This window comes from Suncus etruscus, chromosome 20 (genome assembly GCF_024139225.1).
Source record: "Suncus etruscus isolate mSunEtr1 chromosome 20, mSunEtr1.pri.cur, whole genome shotgun sequence".
Taxonomy (NCBI): domain Eukaryota; kingdom Metazoa; phylum Chordata; class Mammalia; order Eulipotyphla; family Soricidae; genus Suncus; species Suncus etruscus.
The window spans coordinates 32,854,254-32,879,563 of record NC_064867.1 but is presented as its reverse complement, the minus strand read 5'-3'; the positions used below and the strand labels follow the sequence as shown (position 1 = coordinate 32,879,563).

Below are 25,310 nucleotides of genomic sequence, written 5' to 3'. Positions count from 1 at the left end.
GCGGAGTGGCAACAGTAAGGTTAAGGTTAAATTCAGCCCCTGCCTTGGTACAGGGGCCCATTTCTTGGACCTCAATGGAGTAATAGAAAAAAAGAGGAAAGTTTGAGAAGTTCATGCTGTACAGCAGTCGCAGTAAAGGAGGAAACAGCCATTAACCTACATTTAATTTATTTTATTAAAATAACATAATCGAGGAACCATTGAATAACTGTATTTTGTCAGGCGCAATAAAAACAATTAAAATCCAATTTATCTGGGAAACCTGTCCTCTTGGCTTCCTTGCACAAACATAACTGGCCCCATCAGGGGCAGTTTCTGGAAGCCCAAATTCAGCAGAGAGACAGCCTCTCCCTGAGGGCAGGGTGGGATGAGGGGGAGTGGCAGGACACCTCCTGGTGATAGAAATGCCCCCTAAAGTCAAGTTCCATAGTACCAAAGCAGGGCCCAGCAGGCAGCCAGTGTGGACAGTCCTGGGCTGTTTGGTGCGTTCTGTGCAAAACCCCTGTCTGGCACCAACCGCTGTCTGCAGTGAAGTCCTGGGACAAGTGTCCCTCCAAGGAGCAGATTGCCAAAATCCTCATGTCTGGGTCACCTGTCCACGTCCCTCCACTGTCCCTCCAAGTGCTTCCCTCCCTGCACCCCCTCCTCCAAAACACACATTTGCCAACAGCTGGGGCCTAGATCATATCTTGCCTTCAGCAGCCACTGGTGCCCCGGGAGAAGGCTCATAGCTCAGGAGCACAGGGAGGAGCAGGCCGAAGCAGCATGGTGAATGGCTTCCTTCTCCCAGGGCCAGACGGGGAGAAGAAAAAGGCATCGTGAAGTTAAGGCCCTGTGAGTTGTCAGGAGGTCCTTAGCAGCAGCGAGTGGCGCCTGCTGAGCCCTATCTCCCCGTGGCTGAGTGCAGGGGTGCAGTCAGCTAGAAGATGGGCAGTCTCGGGGATGTGGTCAGCGTGCAGGCATTGATATCCTCAGTATGGGCCGCCCGGTGCAGGGATGGCTCGGAGGCGCTCCGGTTGATTTTGGGCAGAGAGTGCTGGAGCAGCTCGATGGAGGACAGGATCTGAAACAAGGACCCCAGCCCTGATGAGTGCCCTGGAGGATGGCTGCCCGGCCGTACCCTTTTTTGATCCGAGGGGCCACGCCAAAGGCTCACCTGGGGGAAGAGCGGCCTCTCCTCCTTCACCTTCTTCACACAGTCGGCCACAAGTCTCTTCATGGCTTTGGGGCAGTTCTTGTAGAGCTTACTAAGATCGGGGGAGGCGTAACCTCGACCCACCATGAAGATGATCTGGGGCAGACACACAGCAGTGAATAGCCCAGGCCCTTGTGCCCAGGCCCCACCGCCACCGCCTCAGCAGCAGCAGCCGCACATACCTGGTCACGGTTGTTGATGTGTGAGTAGGGCAGCTCCCCCGTCATGAGCTCGTACAGGACAATGCCGTAAGAATAGACATCGGACTGAAAGCTGAAGGGATTGTTGTCCTGCATCCGTATCACCTCTGGAGCCTACAAGGAAGGACAGAAGGTGCTGAAGGGTCCGAAGCCCAGTGGTGGGGGAGGTCCCACCCCGTCTGGAGGATCTAAAGCTGCCCAGACCAACACTAGGCAAGGCATCCCCGGCACTTGTGCGAACAGGTTGCCATGAAGCTCGTGCTCACCATCCACAGGACAGAGCCAGTGGGTTGTTCAACCTGCTGGGAGCCACTCCAGCGGGACTTGACCGTTGCCAGGCCGAAATCTCCGATTTTCACCGTCAGGCCTTCGTGGAGAAATATGTCTCGATGCTTGTTAAGGACTCTGGTATCAGGGAGTGGCCACATGCATTCCAGTCAGCAGCAGAGTAGTCCAGAAACCACCCACCCACCACAAAACATGCAAGGTGTAGGGGTCCTAGATTTTTCAGTCAGAGGCACTTTCTCTTTTTTTTTTTTTTGTGGTTTTTGGGCCACACCCGGCAGTGCTCAGGGGTTATTCCTGGCTCCAGGCTCAGAAATTGCTCCTGGCAGGCACGGGGGACCATATGGGGTGCTGGGATTCGAACCGATGACCTCCTGCATAAAAGGCAAACGCCTTACCTCCATGCTATCTCTCCAGCCCCGGCACTTTCTCTTTCAATGCTGTCCCCAACCCACCACCACCACCACAATGGCAAACCGTCCTATCGCTGCAAGTAGAAGGCTGCCCCTTTATTTCCTTTAGTCAGAAACTTCAGGTCAGTGTGTAAGCTTATGTCTCATGGTTGTACCTCTTTAAAACTTGTGAGGCCAAAACCTCACAATTAAGAGAGGACCACATGCCTCAGACATGTACCGCAAATAGGCCGTGTCTCACAATCTAAGACCCTATATGTCTCAGCAGCTAAGGCGGACTGTAGAGCAGCTGAGGGAGAGAGAACATAAAATGGCCACACTGCTGGGCTGAAGCAAGTAGAAAGTGCTTTTCTTACATGCAGCCAACCAGGTTCCATCCTTAGCACCACAAACGGTCCACAGAGAACCGCCAAGAATAATTCCTGAGCGTAGAGCCAGAAGTAACCTCAGCCATCACAACATAAAGCATGCACGCACGCACGCCATGACCCTGCCACTTTTGTCCTGCTCCTCACCAAGATCAGTTTCCAGAGTATTGCAGGGCCTTTTGGAACAATGAAAGGAGACTGAATCTGAAAATCTTGTGGACTTTGCTTTGCATCTACTCAGACCAAATCATTGTAAAGAAACTAGAAATACATATAAACAAACGAACCCTCCCAACCCTGCAGTTAAGTCTCCTACTGAACAGCACACTACAAAGAAACCTATTTTAAGCACAACCAAAAGTCCTGTGGGGGTGTTTCCAGGGCCTAGTCTCAGCTCATTCTCCAGATGTTTTTCACCAGTGGCCAAAGGATACTGTTGGATTTCATGTCTCTGTGGATGATGTTCTTTGCATGCAAATAGCTGTGAAGGGAGAATAAATATATGTCAAGTACTCAGGAGACAAAGGGATATGGATAGAAAGTTATTTTTTTGGTTTTTTTTTTTTTTTGGTCACACCCAACAATATTTAGGGGTTACTCCTGGCTCTACGCTCATAAATCGCTCCTGGCAGGCTCGGGGGACCATATGGAATGCCAGAATTCAAACCACGTCCTTCTGCATGAAAGGCCTTGCCTCCATGCTCTCTCTCCAGCCCCAGAAAGTTATTCTTTTTTTTTTTTTTTTTTTAATTTTTTTTTCGAAGGACAGGAATTTGACCCCACCCCAGGCCAGTGTCCGGGCCTGGCCTGGGAGTGGGGAAAACCCAGGGTGCCCCGTCAACTCCTTCCAGGAACCCACCTGGAGATCTGGAGGAATGGGGGAGAGGGGGGTCGGGTGACCCAGGTCCGGGCCCCCCTGACCCTAGGCCGGACCAAAAGGCCGCTGGCACATGGGGAGGCCTGCCAGCTGCCCGTCCGTGCCGGCTAAAAATCCTGCTCCCAGAAAGTTATTCTTAAGCAAAGCAAAGAGGTGGAGCACCCGATGTCCCAGCTCTCGAGCTGGGTCTGCTCTGCCTTGGCTTTGCTAGTGCTGGCTGGCCCATACCATCTTACCCTGAGGTGAGGTGAGCAAGTAAGAGATCACACCTTTTTTTTTTTGGGGGGGGTTTTGGGCCACACCCGGCGGTGCTCAGGGGTTACTCCTGGCTGTCTGCTCAAAAATAGCTCCTGGCAGGCACTGGGGACCATATGGGACAGTGGGATTCGAACCAACCACCTTAGGTCTTGCATGGCAAACACCACTGTGCTATCTCTCCGGGCCCGAGATCACACTTCTAAAGGGGTGACCAACTGTAAGTACAAATTTCCACCAAAAACAGCTATCAACTGATTAAAAAAAAACAATTGAATATTTGAACTCGGTTATAGAGAGCTGAAGCACCAAACATCTCAACCTGAACATGTGTCAGAAAAGGCTGAGTAGAAGCGCCAGATACACAGACACTAATTCATCTTGAATCTTGAAAATGGTCTAAATTTAGGGTGATCCCGTTGTACATGGCCAAGCTGGATTCAATTTTGGTGCCCTATATGGTTCTTGAGCCCCACTAGTAGTTATCCCTTGGCACAGAGCCAGGAATAAACCCCAAGCACCACTGGGCTGGCCCCCACCCCCAAAAATCTAAATCTAGACTAGTAGTTGCACAAGTCTCTGAATATACTCCATTCACTGGCACATATTATATATACAAGGGCTGAATGTCATGTGAATCATTAATTTTCTTAACATTTGAGCTAGTAATTAACTTATGGAATTAAAGAAAATTTAGATTCCATACAAATTGGCATGGTAGCTGTGAGATTTCTGAGGCATTTTCTGCCTTAGCTCTCTGACATCTGTAGTCTGAGAGCTCCTCCCCCTACATAGAAGGGGAAGCTTAAGAGGAAAAGCTTGAGCAGAAAGAATGGCACTAGACACATGTAGATAGCCCACACGGAGACACAAAGATATATGCAGACACAGAGATACAGGCACAGACATGCAAGCAGAGATGCAGACACACATGCAAGCACACACGAGCACTCTTCATGTATAAGCAGGGTCCTCAATGGAGGACTAAGGGAGACCAGGAAATAGCAGCAGCAGCAAGGTGCCTGCAGGAATCTGATCCCTGGCCTCCTACCCCATCCCCACAGCACAACCAGCAACCAGTGTGTGCAGTCCTGGCCAGGGCAGCGGGAGGAAGGACGGAACAAGGCGGACCTTGCAGTGTCTGCTCGGGACCCCGTACTCACTCCATGCCCTGGGCTGTCTGCCGGGCGATGTCGATCAGCTGGAACATCTGGAACTTGGTCTCCTGGACGTGCAAGTGTTTGTAGAGGCTGCTGCCCTCGCACCACTGTGTCACGATCGCCAGGTTGTCCTTGGTCATGTAGCCCATGAAGAGCAGGATGTTCACGTGCCGCGTTTTGCTGGGGGAGGCAAAGAGAGCAAAGAAAAGGTTCGTCACAGCTTGGGGCTCAGGGCCAATGTGTGGACAGGTGCGATGCTGTCCATTCAGTTCAGTCTATGGGGTTCCAGACACTCCCCTCGTCTAGGGACACTGGCGCAACTTCTCCAAGTCTAAACACTACTAACTCCCACACAGCCTTGAGTGAAAGAAAGATTCTCAAGTACAACAGGTCCCTCCTACTGAGGAAGAGTTCTCAAAAGCATTGTGATGAAGAAGCTGATTTGGGGGGTCAAGCACGTGCTGAGCCCTGGTGCTATGGCAGAGGCAGGGCTCGTCACTGGAAGGAGCTCAGCACCACGTACTTACCGAAGCACGGCCACCTCATTCCTGAAGGCCTGGAACTGCTCTGGCGTGGGGTCGACCACCTTCAGGATCTTCACTGCAACGTCTCCTGCAATGAGAGTGTGATCAGTGCCATCAGGCAAGTGACCTAACCTGCTGCTTTTCAAAATATACTAGAAATCACCCAGTGGTATACTTACATAGATGGGACAAATACATTTCTAAATTATTCACGTGGCAAAGAAAGTGAACAGGCTGTACTACTAACATTAAAATACCGCCCACAAGAGCCAGAGAGATAGCACAGCAGGTAGGATGTTTGGCTTGCCAGACCAACCGAGGTTCAATCCCCAGCATCCCATAATATGGTCCCCTGTGCCCCAAGAGGAGTGCTCCCTGAGCACAGAGCACGGAGAAAACAAGGAGCCATACCAGATGTGGCCCCTTACAAAGAAAAAATTTAAAACACTACCCACATCCCTGAACAAGCTTAGTCTGAATTTTCCCATCTTGTACATGGAGGGAAGAGAGGTAAAGAAGATGTGTACATCAACACTGGCTATGAAAAACTTAAGGACATTTTGCTATTTGCTCCATAATGGGAAGGAGCACAAAGGGGACCAACTGCAAAGCAGTGTACCAGAAGCAAAAGGACAGGCAATGAATGTTCTGCCCATATGCACCACTTCTCGGCTGTCAATTTTATTAAATTCCACCTTCCTATGAACGAAGCTGGAGCTACCAATGGTTCCTGGAAGGTCACTCAGTTCTTCCATGCACAGAACCTCCTTTTAGAGTTTCCCCTAGAAGCGTATGGAAACTTCTCATTTCAATTTTGGGACACATTAATTGCTGAAATTATTCCAGTGACAGGGCCTGAGCTGTTGCCCTGTGGTCCTTGTTTTAACATGTAAAGTCTGTATTTAGCAGCTTCCAATGGGAGGAGGCACCTAATTCTACCGAGACCGTGGGAGACCAGGCTGGAGAATCCCTGGGGGCCCCCAGAGAAACAGGTCCCGCCCCCCGCCCCCACATCCCAGGGCTCAGGAGGCAGACAGTCTCGCCTCCCTTCTCACTTTAGATCTCAGCCAGGAAAGGAGTGGAAAGGCAATAGTGAATCTCAACACAGGGAGGAGGCAGTAAGCGTTCCTGAAGCCAACACAAAGAATTCACCAGACAAAGGCATCCAGAGCAGCAATGTGGACCCCAAAATAGGCAAAAGTACCGCCTATCTTGCCAGAAGGAAGGTGGGGCAGGAGAAACCTGAAAGGAGAGGGTACACATGGTTTGCCTGAGGGTGAACCCATCAGCAGACAAGGAACATAGTAGCAATGCCTATGGCCCAGCCACCAGGCCGGCCAGAAAAGGGGAGAACAGAGCTGAGGGAGACAAGAAGCAGATTCTGGGAGAGCATCGCTTTCCAGTGGTCACTGAACTAAGCCTCAGAGCCCCAGTCTGAAGCTGACCATTAAGCAACCTCCTAGTTCACACAGCAGGTTCACGGCAAAGTTAATTCAAAGTTATGTTAAGGTGACTCATTCTGATCTAGAGTCAGTTGAGTTTTCTCCACCTCAGGTTTCTCCTTTTTGCTGCCACCACCAGATCAGATCGTTCCTGTAAAAGTTCATCTTTCCCCGGAGTGGTGGCACAAGAGGCAAGGTATTTGCCTTGCCAGAGCTAGCCTAGGATAGACCACAGTTCGATCCCCCGGTGGCCCATATGGTCCTTCAAGCCAGGGACGATTACTGAGCGCATAGCCGGGAGTAACCCCTGAGCGTCACTGGTTGTGGCCAAAAAAAGAAGAAAAAAGTTCATCTTTCCTTTGTTCCAGCAACAGGGCAATTCATATCCACTCAATCTTACTTAATCCTATTATACAAATTCGCACACACGTCTGTACAACTCACTGATAGGAACAAGATGAAACCAAATCCAGCCATGGTCCACCAGAGCCCTCTGTAGCAAGCTCTCAGAATCACCAGTGTGCAGGAGATGCAGCACAACCACCAGCAAGCTGGCCAGGAGAGGCCTGACAGAAGCCAGGCTGCAACCCCAGAGCCAAGCAGAGTCTACACCTGCCGAGAGAGGACCAGACAACACGGGAAATCTAGATACTGCACTCTCTAGCAGGACCCCCTCATTCAGATGGGAACTCTGTTCATACAGGAACACTTTAACCACGGGAATGTTACAACAAGGACTGAAACTTCAATGAGCCGGTACGACACAGAGAAGAGGCTTGTCACTCGCAGCCACGCACTCAGGCAACACTACTGGAGGCGCTTAGGCTCTCTCCCGCAGTACCAGGGACGGAACTGGGAGTGCCATAGAGAACCATTTTCTACTGGCCTGAGTCGGAATAAAGAGCCGGTGGCAATAAGCAGCTCCCCAGCACTCTGGTGTGTGAGAGAAGGATGTCCTGGCTGAAGCTCAGGAGCCAAACAATTCACATCCTGCAAGTCTCACCTTCACCCAAATAATCTTCAGGGCCTTCATCTGACCCCACTGCTACTGGCCTCCCCAACTGCTCACATTAAAGCCACCCAGAATCCTTTAGTATCGGGTCAATGGAACAACCTTCACCCACAACTGCTGCCTCCCCAAGTATGTGGCACAAGGTGGAGCCACCAAGCCTGTTATTCCATTCTAGTCTCCATTTTCCCTCTCTGCAGGATGAAGGGGGGTATTTTTTTTTTGGGCCACACCCGGTAACGCTCAGGGGTTACTCCTGGCTATGTGCTCAGAGGTTGCTCCTGGCTTGGGGGACCATATGGGACACCGGGGGATCGAACTGCGGTCCGTCCAAGGCTAGCGCAGGCAAGGCAGGCACCTTACCTTTAGCGCCACCGCCCGGCCCCAGAAGGGGGGTATTGACATGGGAGAGGGCAGAGGATGGGGACAACTCTCAAGCAGTGCTTAGGAGGCCAGGAGATACTAGGTCATCCCAGCGGAGGTGGGGTTCTCCAGGGCTGAACCCAGTGATGCTTGGGAACTGTGTGGTGCCAGGAATTAAACCCAGGATGGCTGCAGGCTAGACAGGCACCTGGAATGCTCCCCTAGCCTCTGTTTTTCTGTCACTCATAGCACACTGTAACTGCTTCTCAATTACTCTCCCCACAGAACCATTAATGCCCTAAGAGAAAGAATTTTTTCATCTGTTTCGTTCACTGCTTCAATCTTAGTCCGCAGAAACAAAAAAGAGTGAAACGGGCTAGAGAGATAGCATAGAAAGACAGCATTTGGGGCCCGAAGAGATAGCACAGGACCAAAGGTGGTTGGTTCGAATCCCGGTGACCCATATGGTCCCCTGTGCCTGCCAGGAGCTACTTCTGAGCAGACAGCCAGGAGTAACCCCTGAGCACCGCCGGGTGTGGCCCAAAAACAAAAACAAAAACAAAAACAAAAACAAAAGAAAGACAGCATTTGCTTTCAAAAAGCTGACCTGAACTCCATCCCCGAAACCCCATCTGTCTGAGGCCCTCCTTGATATCCTGATACTGAGCATGGAACCAGGAGTGGAAGCCCAAGCATCACCAGGTATGACCCCAAAATAAAACAGAACAAAATTCGCACAGCTAAGGGAAAAAACAAACTCTCAAGCAGCAAAAGTAACTGATGCCATAAAAATTTACAATTCCCCACATAAAACGTTTCACACAAAACTTAATTTTGGGCAAAACTTGAACTGAATTTCTTACAATCTGAACTGAGATTTTTATAAGTGTACTATTAAAAAAAGACAAAGAAGGGCTAGACTGATAGCGCAGTGGTAGGGCATTTGCCTTGCATGCGGCTGATCCAGGACGGACACCTTGATGTCCCCCAAGCCAAGCCAGGAGTGACTTATGAGCACATAGCCAGAAGTAACCCCTGAACATCACCGGGTGTGGCCTCCCCCCAAAAAAAAGACAAAGTATGTCCAAGGCCGAGAAAACAATATGAAGCTCAGTGCCCACAAGATTGCCCAGTGGCTGCCTCTATTTGCAATCCACCAAGGGAGAATCCAAGTGCCACAAAGAAGTGTGCATGCTCCAGCACCCACAATTAAGTGTGTAAGCTCCACAAAGGAGTATGACACCCACTTTCTGCAATATCAATAAAGGAAATGGGAGAGGGAGAAAGAGAATAAGTGCAAGAAGAATAAATGGGGAAGAAAGAAAGGAGGAATGGCTGAGTGAATAAGCCAAAGTACCTGAATGCTGATGGAGAAAACACTGCTAATGGAAGCATTAGACATTGTTCCACCTCCTACTACCAGATGCAGATACAAAATGATGTCTTCAAAGAACTTTGCATGCCTGAGCCACATGAGAGGTCTCCCACCCCTGAAACAGAGTAGTTTCTTCCTAATAACAAGTGCTTCCATTAAAATAAAAACCCAAGACCAGTGCAATAGCATGTTGGGTATTTGCCGCATGCAGAAAATGAAGGTTTGACCCCTGACATTCTATATGGTCCCCCGAGGCTGCCAGGAGTAATTTCCAAGCACAGAGCCAGGAGTAAACCCTGAACACCTGTGTGTGTGGCCCTAAAACATTAAAAACAAAACAAAACAAAAGCCCAAGAGCAAAGATGAGCTCTTCTCATTTAGGGTCTTCCAAGCTGTTCCATATGCAGCTTGCATTTCATCTGCTTACGAGAGACCCTGACATCTGAGTTTCAGGTTCAACCATGTCTAAATTCTGAACACTTTTTATCACATAACACAGCACTGTTTCGCCTCAGAAGGATGCTCTGAAAAGGGCATTAACTGTCCCTCCCCTACAGAGTCAAGGACCCCTGGAGAATGCAGCTGTGAGCGTGCGGCACGATAAATTGCCTGCTATCCCCGGCCCTCTCCTCACTGACAGCGGAGGACTGCCCCCCTACGCAGGCCTGAACTCACCGTGCCATTTGCCCTTATAAACCGTTCCGAAGGAGCCTGATCCAATCCGAGTCGACAGCATCACTTCACTGGCTTCTATTTCCCAATAATAGCTTGAGTCTCTCTGACCACGAGGCCTCTGAAACGAAGAGATGGTCATTGCCACGCCACACGAGACCTTTGCAGCCCAATTCTATCCACCCCATCCTCCCTCTCTCTAAGAAAGATGATTCCCCGTTGTGTCTTCTGCTGCTGACAGGCTAAGAATGGCTGAAATGTCTAAGGTTCTTTGTGAGACAGCCCTAAGAATCCTCACTTCTCCACCCCAACTCCAAGTATTTAAATTTCCGGCTAGTTTTTCCTCCTGCTCTTCTCCCCAAGGACCCCCAGCCTTGGGCAGACCACTACTCACGATCTTGTTCTTCTCCTGACTCCCGGGTCCTGGCGCCCGCTCTCTCTGCGCTGGCACCGGCGCTTTGGGCTGCGACCAGCCTGTGGGGCTGAGGTTGTTGGGACTGCTGGACAAGGCTGAAGGCGAGGCTGAATGGATGAGACAAACAGAATCCACACGGGGATGAGCCAACAGGAGATACACAGAGAAAAAAAGCCCATTAACAAGTGCTCAAAGACTCGCACCAGTACCTGATTCACTGTGACTCCGGATTGCATCCTGAAATAGAAAAGAAAGCCGGTCAGCTTCTACCCTAAGAAGCACATTCTCAGGGCAGGGGAAGAGGAATTGCAGAAACAAAGCAGAATATAATCTCTAAAATACAAAGGATCTGAAGCTGCATTCTGATTTTCTTGGATTAATTCACCAAATTTCAGTGGCCTGTCACTGTAAATTCTGTCACCAAATATTAGGAGGATTGATGTCAATTTTATACATACAATGGGAACCATGTTCCCTATCTCAACATCAGCAATAGTATACTGACACTCTGAGGAGGGGAGGGAAAATCACTCTCCACTGTGAGGAAGGGAAGTGGAACCTGGTTCCACTGAGACTCCAAAAAGGGAGATTCAGTGACCAGTTTTCACTCATTTCACCTGGAATTCAAGGACAAAGTGGCTAGAAATTGGATTTGATTGGATAAGCACCATTATTACATACTTATATTCTAAAACCATGGACTGCTGGAGCATCATAAGTTCTCTAGTGCTAAAACTACATCTTACATTAAAAAATTTTTGAAAAGAGATCTTAGCCAGGGGCCGGAGAGATAGCACAGCGGTGTCTGCCTAGCAAGCAGCAGATCTAGGACCCAAGGTGGTTGGTTCGAATCCCAGCGTTCCATATGGCCCCCTGTGCCTGCCAGGAGCTATTTCTGAGCAGATAAGCCAGGAGTAACCCCTGAGCACCACCAGGTGTGGCCCAAAACCTCCCCCCCAAAAAAAGATCTTAGCCAGTATCACACAGCCTGGAAGTAGCAGAAAACATGACCTACAGATCTCAGCCCTGAACTCTTACCACAAAATGCTCTTCAACCTTATGGGAAAACTCTAAAATTAGTTCCACTCTGCTCAGGTAAAAAACTGAAGGCTGTCTTTTTAGAACATATTAGAAACTGGTGAAATTTAAATCACAGTGACTGGAATAAGTCTAAAACTGTCATTTTGTAAATTCTCTATATAAACACCAGTAGCTATAAAACTGTGTGGCCCCTATGTAATCCTCAAAAAAGTATTTGTCTGGGAGGTCTTATGCTGTTTCTGTGTCGCCCCAGTAAAGAGACTCTGCACAGAATTCTTACTACTTTGGTCCCACTCCACGTCTGTTTACAAGATAAAAATCAGCATAACCCAATTTGTACCTTCCAGCAGCCCTAGAGTCCCCAAATCCGGCCAATCTCTAGAATCACCTTAAGAAGTTCCTAAAACCCATGCCTACATCCTCCGTAGGTCTACATGCTGGAGAGACAACAGAGATACAAGAATATGGATATTTTGAAGTTTAATCAGACAGCAGCCAAGTGGGCAGTATTGTTCATTATTGGAATTTCAATAGACTACTTGGCAGCTACAGCTTTATAAGATAAGTGTTCTTTCTTTGGGATTTTACTGCCAAGCTTTGGGCACTTTTTTGATGATTTGGGGGCCATATTTTGCAATGCTTCAGGGCTCCCTCCTGGTGCTGCTCAGGGACCATATGTGGTGGTTCGTTTGTTCAGACTTGGGTTTACATGTTTGAGGCAAACTCCCTACCTTACCCACTCAACTACTTTTCTAGCCCTAATTTTGGGGGGGGGGGGGGAAACGACACCCAGAAGCACTCAGGGGTTACTCCTGGCTCTGCCCTCAGTAATTGCTTTTGGCAGGCTTGGGGGACCATATGGGATGCCAGGGATTGAACCCTGGTCTGTCCCGGGTTGTCTGTATGCAAGGCAAATGCTCTACCACTGTGCTATCATCGGCCCCATCTTTTCTTTCTTTTCCTCCTCCTCCTCCTCCTCCTCCTCCTCCTCCTCCCCTTCCTTCCTCCCTCCCTCTCTTCCTTCCTTCCTTCTTTCTTTCTTTTTTTTTTTTTTTTTTTTTTTTTGGTTTTTGGGCCATACCCGATGATGCTCAGGGATAACTTCTGACTCTGCACTTAGAAATTGCCCCTGGCTTGGGGAGCATATGGGACACTGGGGGATCAAACCACAGTCCGTCCTAGGTCAGGGCATGCAAGGCAAACGCCCTACCACTTGTGCCACCACTCTGGCCCCCCAAAAAGTAGGGTTTCTTTTTTTTGGTTTTTGCTTTCTTTTTTTTTTTTTTTTTTTTTTTGGTTTTTGGGCCACACCCGTTTGACGCTCAGGGGTTACTCCTGGCTATGTGCTCAGAAATCGCCCCTGGCTTGGGGGGACCATATGGGACGCCGGGGGATCGGGGGATCGAACCGCGGTCCGTTCCTTGGTGGCGCTTACAAGGCAGACACCTTATCTCTAACGCCACCTTCCCGGCCCCTTGCTTTCTTATTTAAATTAAAATATGACACAAAGTTTTCATTGGCTAGGTTGATATCTCAATGCACTAGGATTTTTTTTTCCTTTCTCTTTCTTTTTGGAGAGGTATTTTGGGTCACACCTGAAGTATGTACTCAGGGGCTGCACTATTCCTGGCTCTGTTGCTGTTGGGTCACTCAGGACAGTGCTGCTTAACCATATATGAATCAAACTAGGATAGGCAGAAGCAAAGCAATCACTTGAAGTCCTGTACTATGTTTCTAGTCTCGTGCTTTTTAATTATTATTTTTATTTATTTATTTTTATTTTTATTTATTTATTTATTTATTATTATTATTTTTATTTTTAATTATTATCATAGCAATGTCAGTTTTCCAGCCCCTATATGCGAATTTTTAAAAATGAAAATCCGAATTTACATTAATCTGCCTCTAGAGTAGAGTTATGCTGGTCTGTAAGAAAAATCCAAGATGCTTCACTTTCAATGACTCCTTAAGTAGTATTAGAAGAGTTTTACAGGAGGGGCCAGAGCGGTGGTGCAAGGTGCAAGCGGTAAGGCGTCTGTCTGCCTTGCCCGAGCTAGCCTAAGACAGACCGTGGTTCGATTGCCAGGTGCCCCATATGGTCCCCCAAGCCAGGAGCGATTTCTGAGCACATAGCCAGGAGGAACCCCTGAGCGTCACCGTGTGTGCCCCCCCCCCCAAAAAAAAAGTTTTACAGGGGAACGTAATCCTATACTAATTTCCACTGAGTTAGGGAGTTTCTCTTCCCTTCTACTTCACAAGAAACCTTTCTTTTTCTTTTTTAAGAAAACTTTCTTTTAAAAAATAAAGTTATACAGGAGAATAAATCAAATAGAAGTGAAATATCATCACTGTCTTATTGTTTATAGGGGAACAGATCAGATAGCAGAAATGGCCCCCATCACTGCATTATTATTAGGGCTCTTTAGGCTAAGACGGAGAAACAAGACCCACTCGCCAACCTTAGCATGCTGGTGAAGAATGAGCTTACAGGCCCCCTTCAAAACCAAGTTGCTGTCGAGACTCTGTCATCGACTGGCAGGACAAGTATACACTGAGAAGGTCCACGTGACTGGGGTTTGAGTAGAGCCAGTGGGCCTGAGCCAGCAGGTTATCCTTGAGGTTTGTCAAGGAACAACTCGCATCATAGCAAGAACGTTACACTGTTACACTGGTAAGTTTTTCACAAAAGACTTTTAGTTGTATCAACCAAAATAACATATTTAGTCTTTAATGGAGTATAAATAAAATGGTGGTGCTATGAGCACAAACTCATTAAATCTAATATTAAGTTTGGTTGTAATTTTTTATTTTATTTAATGCCCTGGGCCTCAAAATCTCACCTAAGACATTTATTTCATTAATCAGCAATAGCACGTAACTAATTTTTTTATTCCTGCATTGTCTTTTGCAAAAAAAAAAAAAAAAAAGAGCAAACATGAAACAGGCCTGACAAGAAATAAGAAATACAACTATGAACTAATAACAAGTGATTTATTTTTGACTGTCTACTGTCTGGCAGTTTTAGCAATCCTGTTAACGTGTGTAAGAAGGCAAAGGCATGAAGAGAAATACCTACTCTTCCCCTCAAACAAAATCGTCTGGACCACGCCCTGGGAGAAGCATCCAGGCTGTTATTCTAGTCCAAAGCAATGAGAAATAAAGAAGAATAAAGAACAAAGGAAGTATTGTAAGCGTATTCAGTTGTTATCAAAGATGAAACTTTTAGAAAGCAAACCAAACAAACAGCAGATACCAGAAAGTCAAGAAAACAGTTTGAAAACACAAGCTCTGGACACTTTCGTCTCTCTTAAAACTTGCTTAGTAAGTCTTAATTAGTCTTACGGCACTACCCACTTCTTTCTAAGTAAAAGCACTGAAAGTCTTCCAGAGAGTGAATGTTCTCTATCTCGTTATTACCCCCAGACAGATAAAGCTATTCCTGGTTTTTTGGCTGCTTTGTTATTTTGTTTGTTTGGGGGCCACAACATGCAATGCTCAGGAGTTATTCCTGGCTCTGCACTCAGGAATCACTCCTGGCAGTTCTTGGGCAACCTCTGGGGATCAACCTGGGTCAGCACCATGCAAGGCAAAAGCCCTACCCGCTGTTCTATTATCTCCAGCCCCAATAAAGTTACCCTTTACCCACTTTATTAGCTAGCTCGCTACAATCCTATCAGGCTTAACATCAAACAAACAGATTCAAATGTTAACATTTCTTCAGGGGGTAATTTTAGATCCCCATTTGAAGAATGTGCCGACTGGGTTACTTAGTGCATCTAGAGATGCAGGAGGTAAAAAGAACCCGCAGAAGCTCAAGGGCCCAAGAAAGTACTGTTGCACTTCACCACGCTGGAAAAAAGCAAACCTCTGACCAAGCCTATGGTGAAGACTCCTACTGCCTGGTCCCGAGGGGCCCCATTACCTCGATCAGCCTGCAGTCCACAGGCAAAGTAGTGCTGACCATGTGGACATTTGGCGTGGAAGTTGACCTCTGCCTTTGAGAGAGGGAGCCTTCGGAAGAGGGGCTGGCCGTGTTGAACGTGAAGGCGTGGGGTGTGGAGTACCGGTGCTGGGAACTAGAGGGGAAAAAACATATTTTGATACTCAGAATACCCCTGGGTAATGACTTTCCACTACCTGCTTTATCAAGACTCTTAAGGGCAAACCACGCACAGCATATCCTCTTGCAAAACCTTCCATTCCACTATGAACCATTTAACAAGAGGACGAACGCTGGCATGGACCACTTGTAGCTCACACTTGAATGTGATTTCCTTAATACAAAAACTGCAGTGCCCACATCAACGTGTTGGAATTCTTTCTGTCCGGGTGATTTTGCCTGCATGTTTTTCTCTGCTCAGTGCCAGGGATCACACTCGAGGCCTCCTACAGAGTGGCATGTGCTCTGCTCGGTCCCTTGAACTCACTCCCCACCCCTACTTCCTTGAAATGAGAGTAATTATGTACTTGAATTTACATGGAAAGAGCAATATAGTTTTAGTTCTGCTTTTTAAGTCAATACCCTGTATAGAACTTACATTATCTGATGAGAGAGAACAAATCACCTGCTAAGCTTGTTGAAACATGCTCGTAAGTAAGAGCATTTCAAGAACCATTTACTTAAGAGACAGACCAGTGTTTCTCAACTTTTTCCAGATCATGACCCCCTTCTGATCCTGTCTTTCTTCCCTACTTCTCTATCCTATTCCTTTGGCTCTCTAGTCAGATGCTCCATCCCTCCCCTCATTTACAGTTTCCCCTGTGGCCCACGTAGCATATCCTGAGACTCCTATTAAGAAACAAAGATGAGGGGCCGGGCGGTGGCGCTCGAGGTAAGGTGCCTGCCTTACCTGCGCTAGCCTAGGAGACGGACCGCGGTTCGATCCCCCGGCGTCCCATATGGTCCCCCAAGCCAGGAGCGACTTCTGAGCGCATAGCCAGGAGTAACCCCTGAGCGTCACCGGGTGTGGCCCAAAAACCAAAAAAAAAAAAAAAAAAAAAAAGAAACAAAGATGGGCCCGGAGAGATAGCACAGAGGCATTTGCCTTGCAAGCAGCCGATCCAGGATCTAAGGTGGTTGGTTCGAATCCCAGTGTCCCATAAGGTTCCCCGTGCCTGCCAGGAGCTATTTCTGAGCAGACAGCCAGGAGTAACCCCTGAGCACCGCCGGGTGTGGCCCAAAAACCAAAAGAAAAGAAACAAAGGAGTCAGCCAGCTGGATCCAAAACAGAGTGAACACCTTCTCCACTCCTCTCCCTCATAACTAGCTCCAAGCCAATGAAAGTGGTAATTTTCCAGTTGTAGCACCCAACTGTGAAATCAATAACTCACCTGTTTTAGTCCCCTCCTTACTAGCATGAAATGCAATGTATTAAAAGTACAAGGATTTTCTAATTTGCTTTGAAGATTACTGCGTTTTGTTCAGATTTACTAATGCCAGACATGAATTGGAATGATGGAATTTTCTGGGGCTAGAGCAATAGTATAACAGGTAGGATGTTTGCCTTGCATGTGGATGACCTGGGTTCAATCCCCTGTATCCATACTGTCCCCAGCACTCTAAGAAATAATTCCTGAATGCAGATCCAGGAGTAACCCCCGTGTATCCATGGATAACTGTTGCTTTTCAAACAAACAAACAAACAAACAAACCATAATACGTATAAAACAATGGAAATGTAGCTTCAAAAAAAATAAATCCTTCCTCTAAGATAATGTTTTCGGTCTTTATCAATTTCCATTTATTTTACTTTTTCTTTTGCTTTCTGTTTTGTCTAGTGCCACACTAAGTGGATAGCAGAACTAATTCCTGGCTCTGGTTTTATGGATTATTTCTGGCCATGCTGGGGATCAAATGCAATGCTGGGGTCAAAGCCAGGTCAGCAGCAGGCAAGGTCAATGTCTCATGACTATCTTAAGTGTCCTATGGACTATCCTTCAAGCCATCTAGTTAGACAAATGGTAATTCGTTTGTAATTAATACATAAACATTAAAGTCAGCTATTTTGAATAAATACGTAAATTTTATATCAGGTTTCAAATTCGTATGTACTACCCAATAAATATAAATCCAATAAATCTTTAGTCTTTTTAAATGTATCAGTCTATAGAATTCACTTGGAGATGCCGAGGGTTAACTTCCAGCTCTATGCTCAGGGATCACTCCTGGCAGGGCTTGAGAGACATGGGCTGCTGGGGATCAAATCCAGATTGGTGACACACAAGGTTAAGTGCTCTACTCTCTGTTCTATCTCTAGTGTGCTAATAAGTATTTTAGACCTTAAGGCTGGAAAACAAACATGTGAAAATTCATTGGCTTTAGCAATATAAGACCATAAAAAGCATTTCAAATTTAAAGGCTTCAGTTCTATTTCACCATATCCATATATCTCTCTCTATTTTTGTTTGTTTGTTTTGGGGCCACATCATATATTTTTTTTTCTTAAGGCCTTTCTTTCCCCTGAAACTGAACATGCTCACAAGGCAAAAATGTCAAGTTCTTTCAAAGGTGATGAAATATGAAAAAAAAAAAAAAAAAAAAGACAACAGAAGGAAATCTGTGATTAAGGTCACCTTCCAGAATGTAACTACAGATTACAAAGAGAAAGTTGTACAGTTTGCACTAAAACATATGTTAAATTCCACAGGAGCAGGAAGGGGTCTACACAGATAAAGGGCAAGGAAAGCCTTGTATTTTCTATTTAATCCTATCTGTGCCATTACCATTTTTCCCAAAACAAAAGTCGTGGATAAAAAGTTACCTAGCAGGCATCCTAGAAACAGATTCTCGCATTCGACGCATCGTCAGAGAAGGAAGTGCTGGGACGCCAGGATCGCCAACAGTGGAATTGGGAAATAATCTGAATGCAATCAGAGAAAGCTTAGATTGTCAACCTGATATAAGCTTACAGTCGCCTATCTTGGATATAATTATGCAACTGAGTTTTCTCTAGTCACAGTTCTTCATCCATTTTCATCTGCCCAGATCACCAACTAAAATGACAACATTCATTCATACATACATACATACATTCAATGACTACAATGACAGCAGTGACCTGCCAATGAATACACAGGATCTTGGGTACATTTATATACAATGTCTGATCAATGAAGAGCTTTAAAAAAAAAAAAAAACCTCTTTAAGAAATACAGAAGAACATGTTTTACCCAAATCATTTTTTTCTGGAAACATTCTGGTTTGGAAACATACAGATGGAAATACTAAAATAAGAATTTCTTTTAAAAATATTAATTGTGGTAGGGAGAGGGCAGATTCAAGACTGCTCAGGCTTTTACTCCTGGCTCTGCACTCATGGATCATTCCCAGCATCCCATATGGTCCCCCAAGGCTGCCAGGAGTGATTTCTGAGTGTAGAGCCAGGAGGAACCCCTGAGCGCTGCTGAGTGTGACTCAAAACCAAATAATAATAATAATAATAATAATAATAATAATAATAATAATAATAATAATAATAATAATAATAGGGACCAGAAATGGAGTACAGTGGGGAGGACACTTGCTTGCATTTGGTCGATCTGGGCTCAGTCCCCCACACTCCATATTGTCACCCTGAATATCACCAGAAATACCTGAGCATAGCTAGGTGTCTCACTAAAAGCAAAGGCAAAAGCAACCCATAAAGTAAGTTATCATTAAACTATGGTGGGTGTGTCCATGACAGCAATGTGTATCTCATAATGATTCAATTTATTTTTGGGGGGTGAGGTCACACCCGGCAGCGCTCAGGGGCTCCCCTGGCTCTACGCTCAGAAATCGCTCCTGGCAGCCTTGGGGGACCATATGGGATGCCGGGATTCGAACTACTGTCTTTCTGCATGCAAGGCATGCTATCTCTCTGCCCCCATATCTCCATGCTATCTCTCTGGCCCCATATCCCACTTATTTTTTAAGCACCTCCCCACACACACAAAAGGGTAACTGAGGAGCTTAAGCAATAGTACAACAGGCAGGGCACTTGTCTTACATGCAGACAACCTGGGTTCATTCCTGTGCACCCCATATGGTCCTAAGCCCCACTAGGAATGATCCCTGAGCGTGATCCAAAAATAATATAAACAAAATGGTGAGGGAGAGGCTTGTGAAACTTTTAACTTAATGTCCCTGTCAGCAGTTGTTAGAAGCCTGGAATATGTGCCCTAAATTAAAACCTTCTTAAATACTACTTTGTATAGATGAAGAATATTTTGATAGCTGATTTGTCTCCTGAGAGAGAAAACTGGCTAACATTTTACTTTAAGGGCATTTAAATGTTTTCTCCAGTGAGGTGAAGAAAGTGGTACCAAGCCTGCTTTCTATTCCTTCTCAGGATCAGATCCGTGCACGGCACCTGAACAAATACAGGGCACCCTCTACAGACTAACAACCTCACAGATGAACCAACTGTTCAGAGAGGAAAGCCCCTGGTGTCTCTCCTTTTCATGTTGCCTTTCTTCATTTCCATACTGAATCACGTGTGACAATCCACATCTGACAGTCCTAGCTGCTGGAGAGAACGTTATCACACACCTCCCCCCAAAATAATTTTGAGTGAGCTTGTGTCATACACGGCAGCACTCAGAGCTTACTCTAGACTCTGCACTCAAGGATCACCCCTGACACAGGATTCCATGGAACTTATAGGGTGCCAGGGACCAAATTCATGTTGGCTGTACACTGGCAAGAGCACTTCCCACTTTATTATCGTTTTAGTTCCTATCGCAATAAAATCTGCTAGTTTCACAGCTGCCATGTTTCTAAAATAAATCATTTTTGAAACCCCAAAATAAATGACTAAAACCCCAACCTACCTACCAGTCATACATAAACACTCTATCAAAAAAGTTTAGACACTTCCTGCCCCTTTACATTCTTTGAAGAAAGAAGGACGCCTCACAAGAGCTGCCTGATGTTACTCCAGTCCACACACATGGTAGGGACTTTGGTGCTACAGTGCTCGTGAAACTTGTAGCCACAAGTCTGACACCGAAATCCATTTAGCAGAAACTTCTGACAGATGTCGCAGAAGGCAAGCTTCAGGAAGGTCTTCCGTACCTGGGACAAGAACACAAGCATAAATTGAGTAAATGAAAGGTGACCAAAGACGATATCATTTCCTTGTTCAAGGCCCTGAAAGGTTTTACTTACAGAATTAAAAATATGGGACCAGGGCCAGAGAGATAATAGAGCAGGTAGGCCACCACTTGCCTTGAATGCAGTCAGCCAGGGTTGGATCCCCAGGACCCGAGCACTACCGGGAGTGATCCTTGACTGCAGACTTAGGAGTAAGCCTGAGCACCAGGGGTGGGGTGGAGTGGGGGGCAGCACTCCAAATAATCCATGTTGTTTGACATGCTGTCAACCCAGGTTTGATCCCTGGCACCACATAGGATGCCCAGGCCCCACCAAGAGTAACCCCTAAATGCAAAGCCATGAATCTCCCTGAGCATAGCCAGGAGTAGCCCCAGAACAAAAACAGTTAACAATAACAAAGAATACTTCCAGTACTTATGAAACTTGTAACCAGAAATTCAAGTTAATCCATGACTAATGAAACCAAAATAGCCTTGCTATAATACAGTAGCTTCACTAAAACTTAAGCGATCTAACAAATATATACATGTTACGTCTTAAAACTTATGGTCAAAGCACCCAACATATCATAATACCCAACTTACAAAGTTGTGTGTTGTGAGGGGAACGTGGTCCAGAAAATCTACTTGAAGCTCCTCTCCAATTAATGAAGCTGCATCTGTATTCCAATCCAAACGTGCTTTTTTACTAAAGGGGATTTTTAAAAATAATATGAGAGGAGTTTAGATAAGAGTTCATTATCAATAATAACAAGAACTATAATTTATCGCTTACTATCTAGTCCAATTTATTGATACCACATACTTACTTCTTTAATTTATACAAAATACCTAAGTAAGAATTACTACCTTTTGGGACAATTGTGAGAGAAGCGCTTCCATGCATGCTTAGGGGGTCCAGAGGCAACAGTCAGCAAATGATTCAAACAGTTAATACCTATGGGGCCATAGCAATAGCACAGGTGTTTGTTTGCCTTGCACACAGCTGACCCGGGTTTTATCCCCCTGAGCCTGCCAGGAGTGATTTCTGATCACAGAGCCAGGGTGTGGCTCCAAAACAAAAACAAAACAAAAAAGTTAATGCCCAGGACCTGAGGTACCAGGAACTACCAAGGACACTCTGGTGCTGGTCTGGGGTACTCAGGGCAAATTATGCAGTGCCAGGGATTCAACACTTCACTTGTCCCAAAAATCATCTCAAAACAGAAAAGATTTGAGGCTCTAAAAAGGTGACTTCTGGGGTCATAGCGGTGGCACAAGCAGTAGGGCGTTTGCCTTGCACGAGTGAACCTAATACAGACCATGGTTTGATCTCCTGGTGTCCCATATGGTCCCCCAAGCCAGGGACTATTTCTGAGTGCATAGCCAGGAGTAACCCTGAGTGTCACCACGTGTGACCCCAAAAGAAAACAAAAAGGTAAAAAGGTGACTTCTCTAGAACTACAGTCAAAGAGAGGGTCTGTGTTAGAGCCAGGTTTGCTAGACTCCAAAGCATATGCTCTCAAAATAAAGCTTTCCTGAAAACAATGAAATAAAACAGTCTCATGATAATATCTAATTGAATGACACTGTAAAATTAAATTCCTATAAAATAGTAAAACCAGAGCCAGAGTGATAGCACAATGGTGGGTATTTGCCTTGTACGCAGCCAACCCAAACGTACCAGGGTTTGATCCCCGGTACCCCCATATGGTCCCCCAAGGCTACCAAGAGCAATTTCTGAGCACAGAGCTAGGAGTAATCCCTGAGCACCACTGAGTGTGGCCCAAAAACCAAAATCACAATAATAATAATAATAATAATAATAATAATAGTAAAGTAAAATAGTAAAACCTTCTAGGATTAAATTTATCAACAAAATTTAATCTTCACTAACCTATTTTGATTTTAGGAAGATGCCAGAGAGGTAACTAGGGGGTTAAGGCACTTGCTAGGCATGGAATGGACTCTGGTTTGAGCTTGGACATGAATACGGACCCCAGGAGGCCCTGAGTACCACCAGCTGTGGCCCAAATCTCAGCTCTCTGACCCTCTCAAAGGCAGCACAAATGAATACACATTCCAGTAGTCTCAAATCTATAAAGTGGTTTTTTTTGATCTATAAATAGAAGCTGATGCAAAAATGGACTGTTTCGAATCTACTTTGGGGCAGAGGGGAACTGTGGGGGTGTGGCTCAGTTGTTACAGCCCCTACACTGTGATGACTATGAGTTCAATCACTGGTTCAAGTCCTGTTGCACGGTGTGCATGTGTCCATACTGTGTATGTTTTCGATCACCAGGCCAATCCCTGGTGTGTGGTGTGTATATGTGTGTACGAACATGTGCACACACTCGGAGCTATGGGGAAGTATCTAAAGTCCCAGCACTGCAAGAAGGCAGTGAATTCAATCCATCCCAAGAACTAAGCACAATCCTGGCAGCTCTGCAGACCATGATAACTGGCGCAAGTACTTTCTCAGCATCACTAATACAAACATGCTTTTCTATGAAATCACTAAACACAGAAAGTCGCCGTACCCTTTGTGCTCATGGAGAAGCCGGAAGACGGCGCAGCACTCGGGCTGCAGGCCCCTCACCTTCAGTGCCTTCATCAGACAGTCATGCAAGCTCATCCCATTGCGCACATTGACCTGCAAACAAGAGACTGCCCTTAGCAAAGCCGACTGCACATTCTTAGGGGGAAGCAGGGAAAAGGGGACCAGACTGTAAAGGCGTATTGAGATCTATGACAGTACTGCTTATGCTGGTCCAAGTACTCACAAGCTGGAACAGAACAGGAAGTACAGAAATAGGCAAATACATCACCAGTAAAGCATAGAACACCCACGTGTGTCACATGTTGCTGCTACTATGTTACTTACAATACCTGGAGAGTGGAGTGCCTATAATGTTAGTCAGGGGAAAATACATTTCAAATGAATTTTTATTACAAAGGTAAGATTTAAGAGTATCTAAATTACACATCTGTTTATGTTGCGTGTGAAAGATATACATGTAGTTGCTACCATCCAGAATAGGCTAAGAGCAGCGATCAACTGCGCCTTTATCCACACCTCTAACTTATTCCACTCACTGAAATGTACATATAAGCATGAAGATCCACCAGGAAGAAAAATAAATGAATCTATAAACAAACACCAGAGGTTTATTTCTGTTTGTTCTTAAGCCACACCCAGTGGTGCTTAGGGCTTACAGCTCTGCACCCAGATTACCACTCCAGCAGGTTCAGGGGACCATATGGAGAGCTACTGATCAAAACTGGGTCAGGGGGTCAGAGAAAGCCTTGCATGCAGAAGGACGGTGGTCCTGGCGTCCCATACGGTCCCCTGAGCCTGCCAGGAGTGATTTCAGAGTGTTAGAGCCAGGAGTAACCACTGAGCGCTACTGGGTGTGACCCAAAAACGAAACCAAACCAAACCGAAACGAAACAAAAAATTGAGTCAGCTGTGTGCAAGACAAACTCCCTACCTACTAGACTATCACTATAGCTCCACAAATAAATTTTAATGGGATATTTTGCTTTATATTAAAAGAAGTTGAAGCAAATTTCTCAATAAATAAGCCTATAAAATAAATCCCCTATGAATGCACTTTGTTTGAGGCAGCAGAACAGACAAGATTCCAAGTGAGTGTAGTAATAGAAGACCAAGAAATGAGGGAAAGATGGGGGGTGTGGAAGAAATTTAACCACAGAAAGCAATAAATTCTGTAGTGAGAAAGTCAATAAAGACTCAAAGTGACAATAAAGATCGTGCCTATCTAAAATATACCCATATGATCCATAATGTTTTTCTTCAAGCAATTAAACTACTGGACTTTGAGATATGTTTACATACCACTGTCCTTTGCTTGTTCGGCAAGAAAACACGGATAGTATTGCTTGTCTTAGAAGAATCCGTAAGTTTGCCATCATCTGATGCCCGACGCTGATAACCAAACTGCTGCACTATTGTAGGAGAAATGCAGCTGGGGCCATCAAACACTGTGTCTTTAAATCCGAAACCATTGCTGATCGTCTTCCAGGCCCCCTGTATGTGCTCCATTGATGCAGCTTACACAGTACTGAGACCTGGTAAGGGAGACAAAAAAACAATGCAATATAGTCAAACACACCACACGAAAAGAAATCAAGAAAATAGCTGTACGTGGCTTTTCTTGTTATACCTTCTGCTTAAATAAGAAAACTTCTGGGTTTTTTTTTTTAGGTCACACCCAGCGGCGCTCAGGGGTTACCCTGGCTCTGCGCACAGAAATCACTCCTGGCTCGGGGGACCATATGGATGATGGGGACAGAACCAAGGTCTGTACTGGGTCGGCTGCATGCAAGACAAACTGTGCTACCACTCCAGCCCAAATTCTGTATTTTATTTCCATAGAATAGTTCATAGACAAATTAAAATGAGCAAATTGGGGACCAGAGAGGACTAAACTCATTGACGTTAAACCATCAGTTAAAAGTATCTGGGGGGAAGAAGTATCTGAAACATGCTGGAATGAGAGTACAGTGGGCAAAACACTTGCCTTGCACATGACCAATCCACGCTCAATCCTCAGCATCCCGTATGGCCCCCTGAGCACTTCCAGGAGTGACTCCTCTAAGTGCAGAGCCAGGAGTAAGCCC

The 25,310-nt window shown here is 46.0% G+C and overlaps 1 protein-coding gene across 4 annotated transcripts; it reads right to left on the bottom strand.

Annotated features, from left to right (window-relative positions):
• Nucleotides 1-151: 151 nt before the first annotated feature.
• Nucleotides 152-24,755, bottom strand: RAF1 (Raf-1 proto-oncogene, serine/threonine kinase). Of its 4 annotated transcripts, XM_049766271.1 has the most exons (17): nucleotides 24,526-24,755; nucleotides 23,207-23,319; nucleotides 21,273-21,375; nucleotides 20,492-20,649; nucleotides 18,356-18,454; nucleotides 15,517-15,670; nucleotides 14,671-14,730; nucleotides 10,763-10,790; nucleotides 10,533-10,660; nucleotides 10,142-10,259; nucleotides 5,281-5,365; nucleotides 4,757-4,933; nucleotides 2,896-2,942; nucleotides 1,662-1,780; nucleotides 1,378-1,509; nucleotides 1,157-1,291; nucleotides 152-1,063 (listed from the first exon to the last, which is right to left on the bottom strand). In XM_049766271.1, exons 1-17 carry the CDS (start codon nucleotides 24,730-24,732, stop codon nucleotides 920-922), a joined length of 2,007 nt encoding a protein of 668 aa, XP_049622228.1. In that variant the 5' UTR covers nucleotides 24,733-24,755; the 3' UTR covers nucleotides 152-919. The 4 variants fall into 4 exon arrangements, with proteins under 4 accessions (XP_049622228.1, XP_049622229.1, XP_049622230.1 ...); XM_049766272.1 differs by lacking the exon at nucleotides 14,671-14,730; XM_049766273.1 differs by lacking the exon at nucleotides 23,207-23,319 and having other exon boundaries at nucleotides 24,526-24,602.
• Between the last annotated feature and the right edge of the window lie 555 nt (nucleotides 24,756-25,310).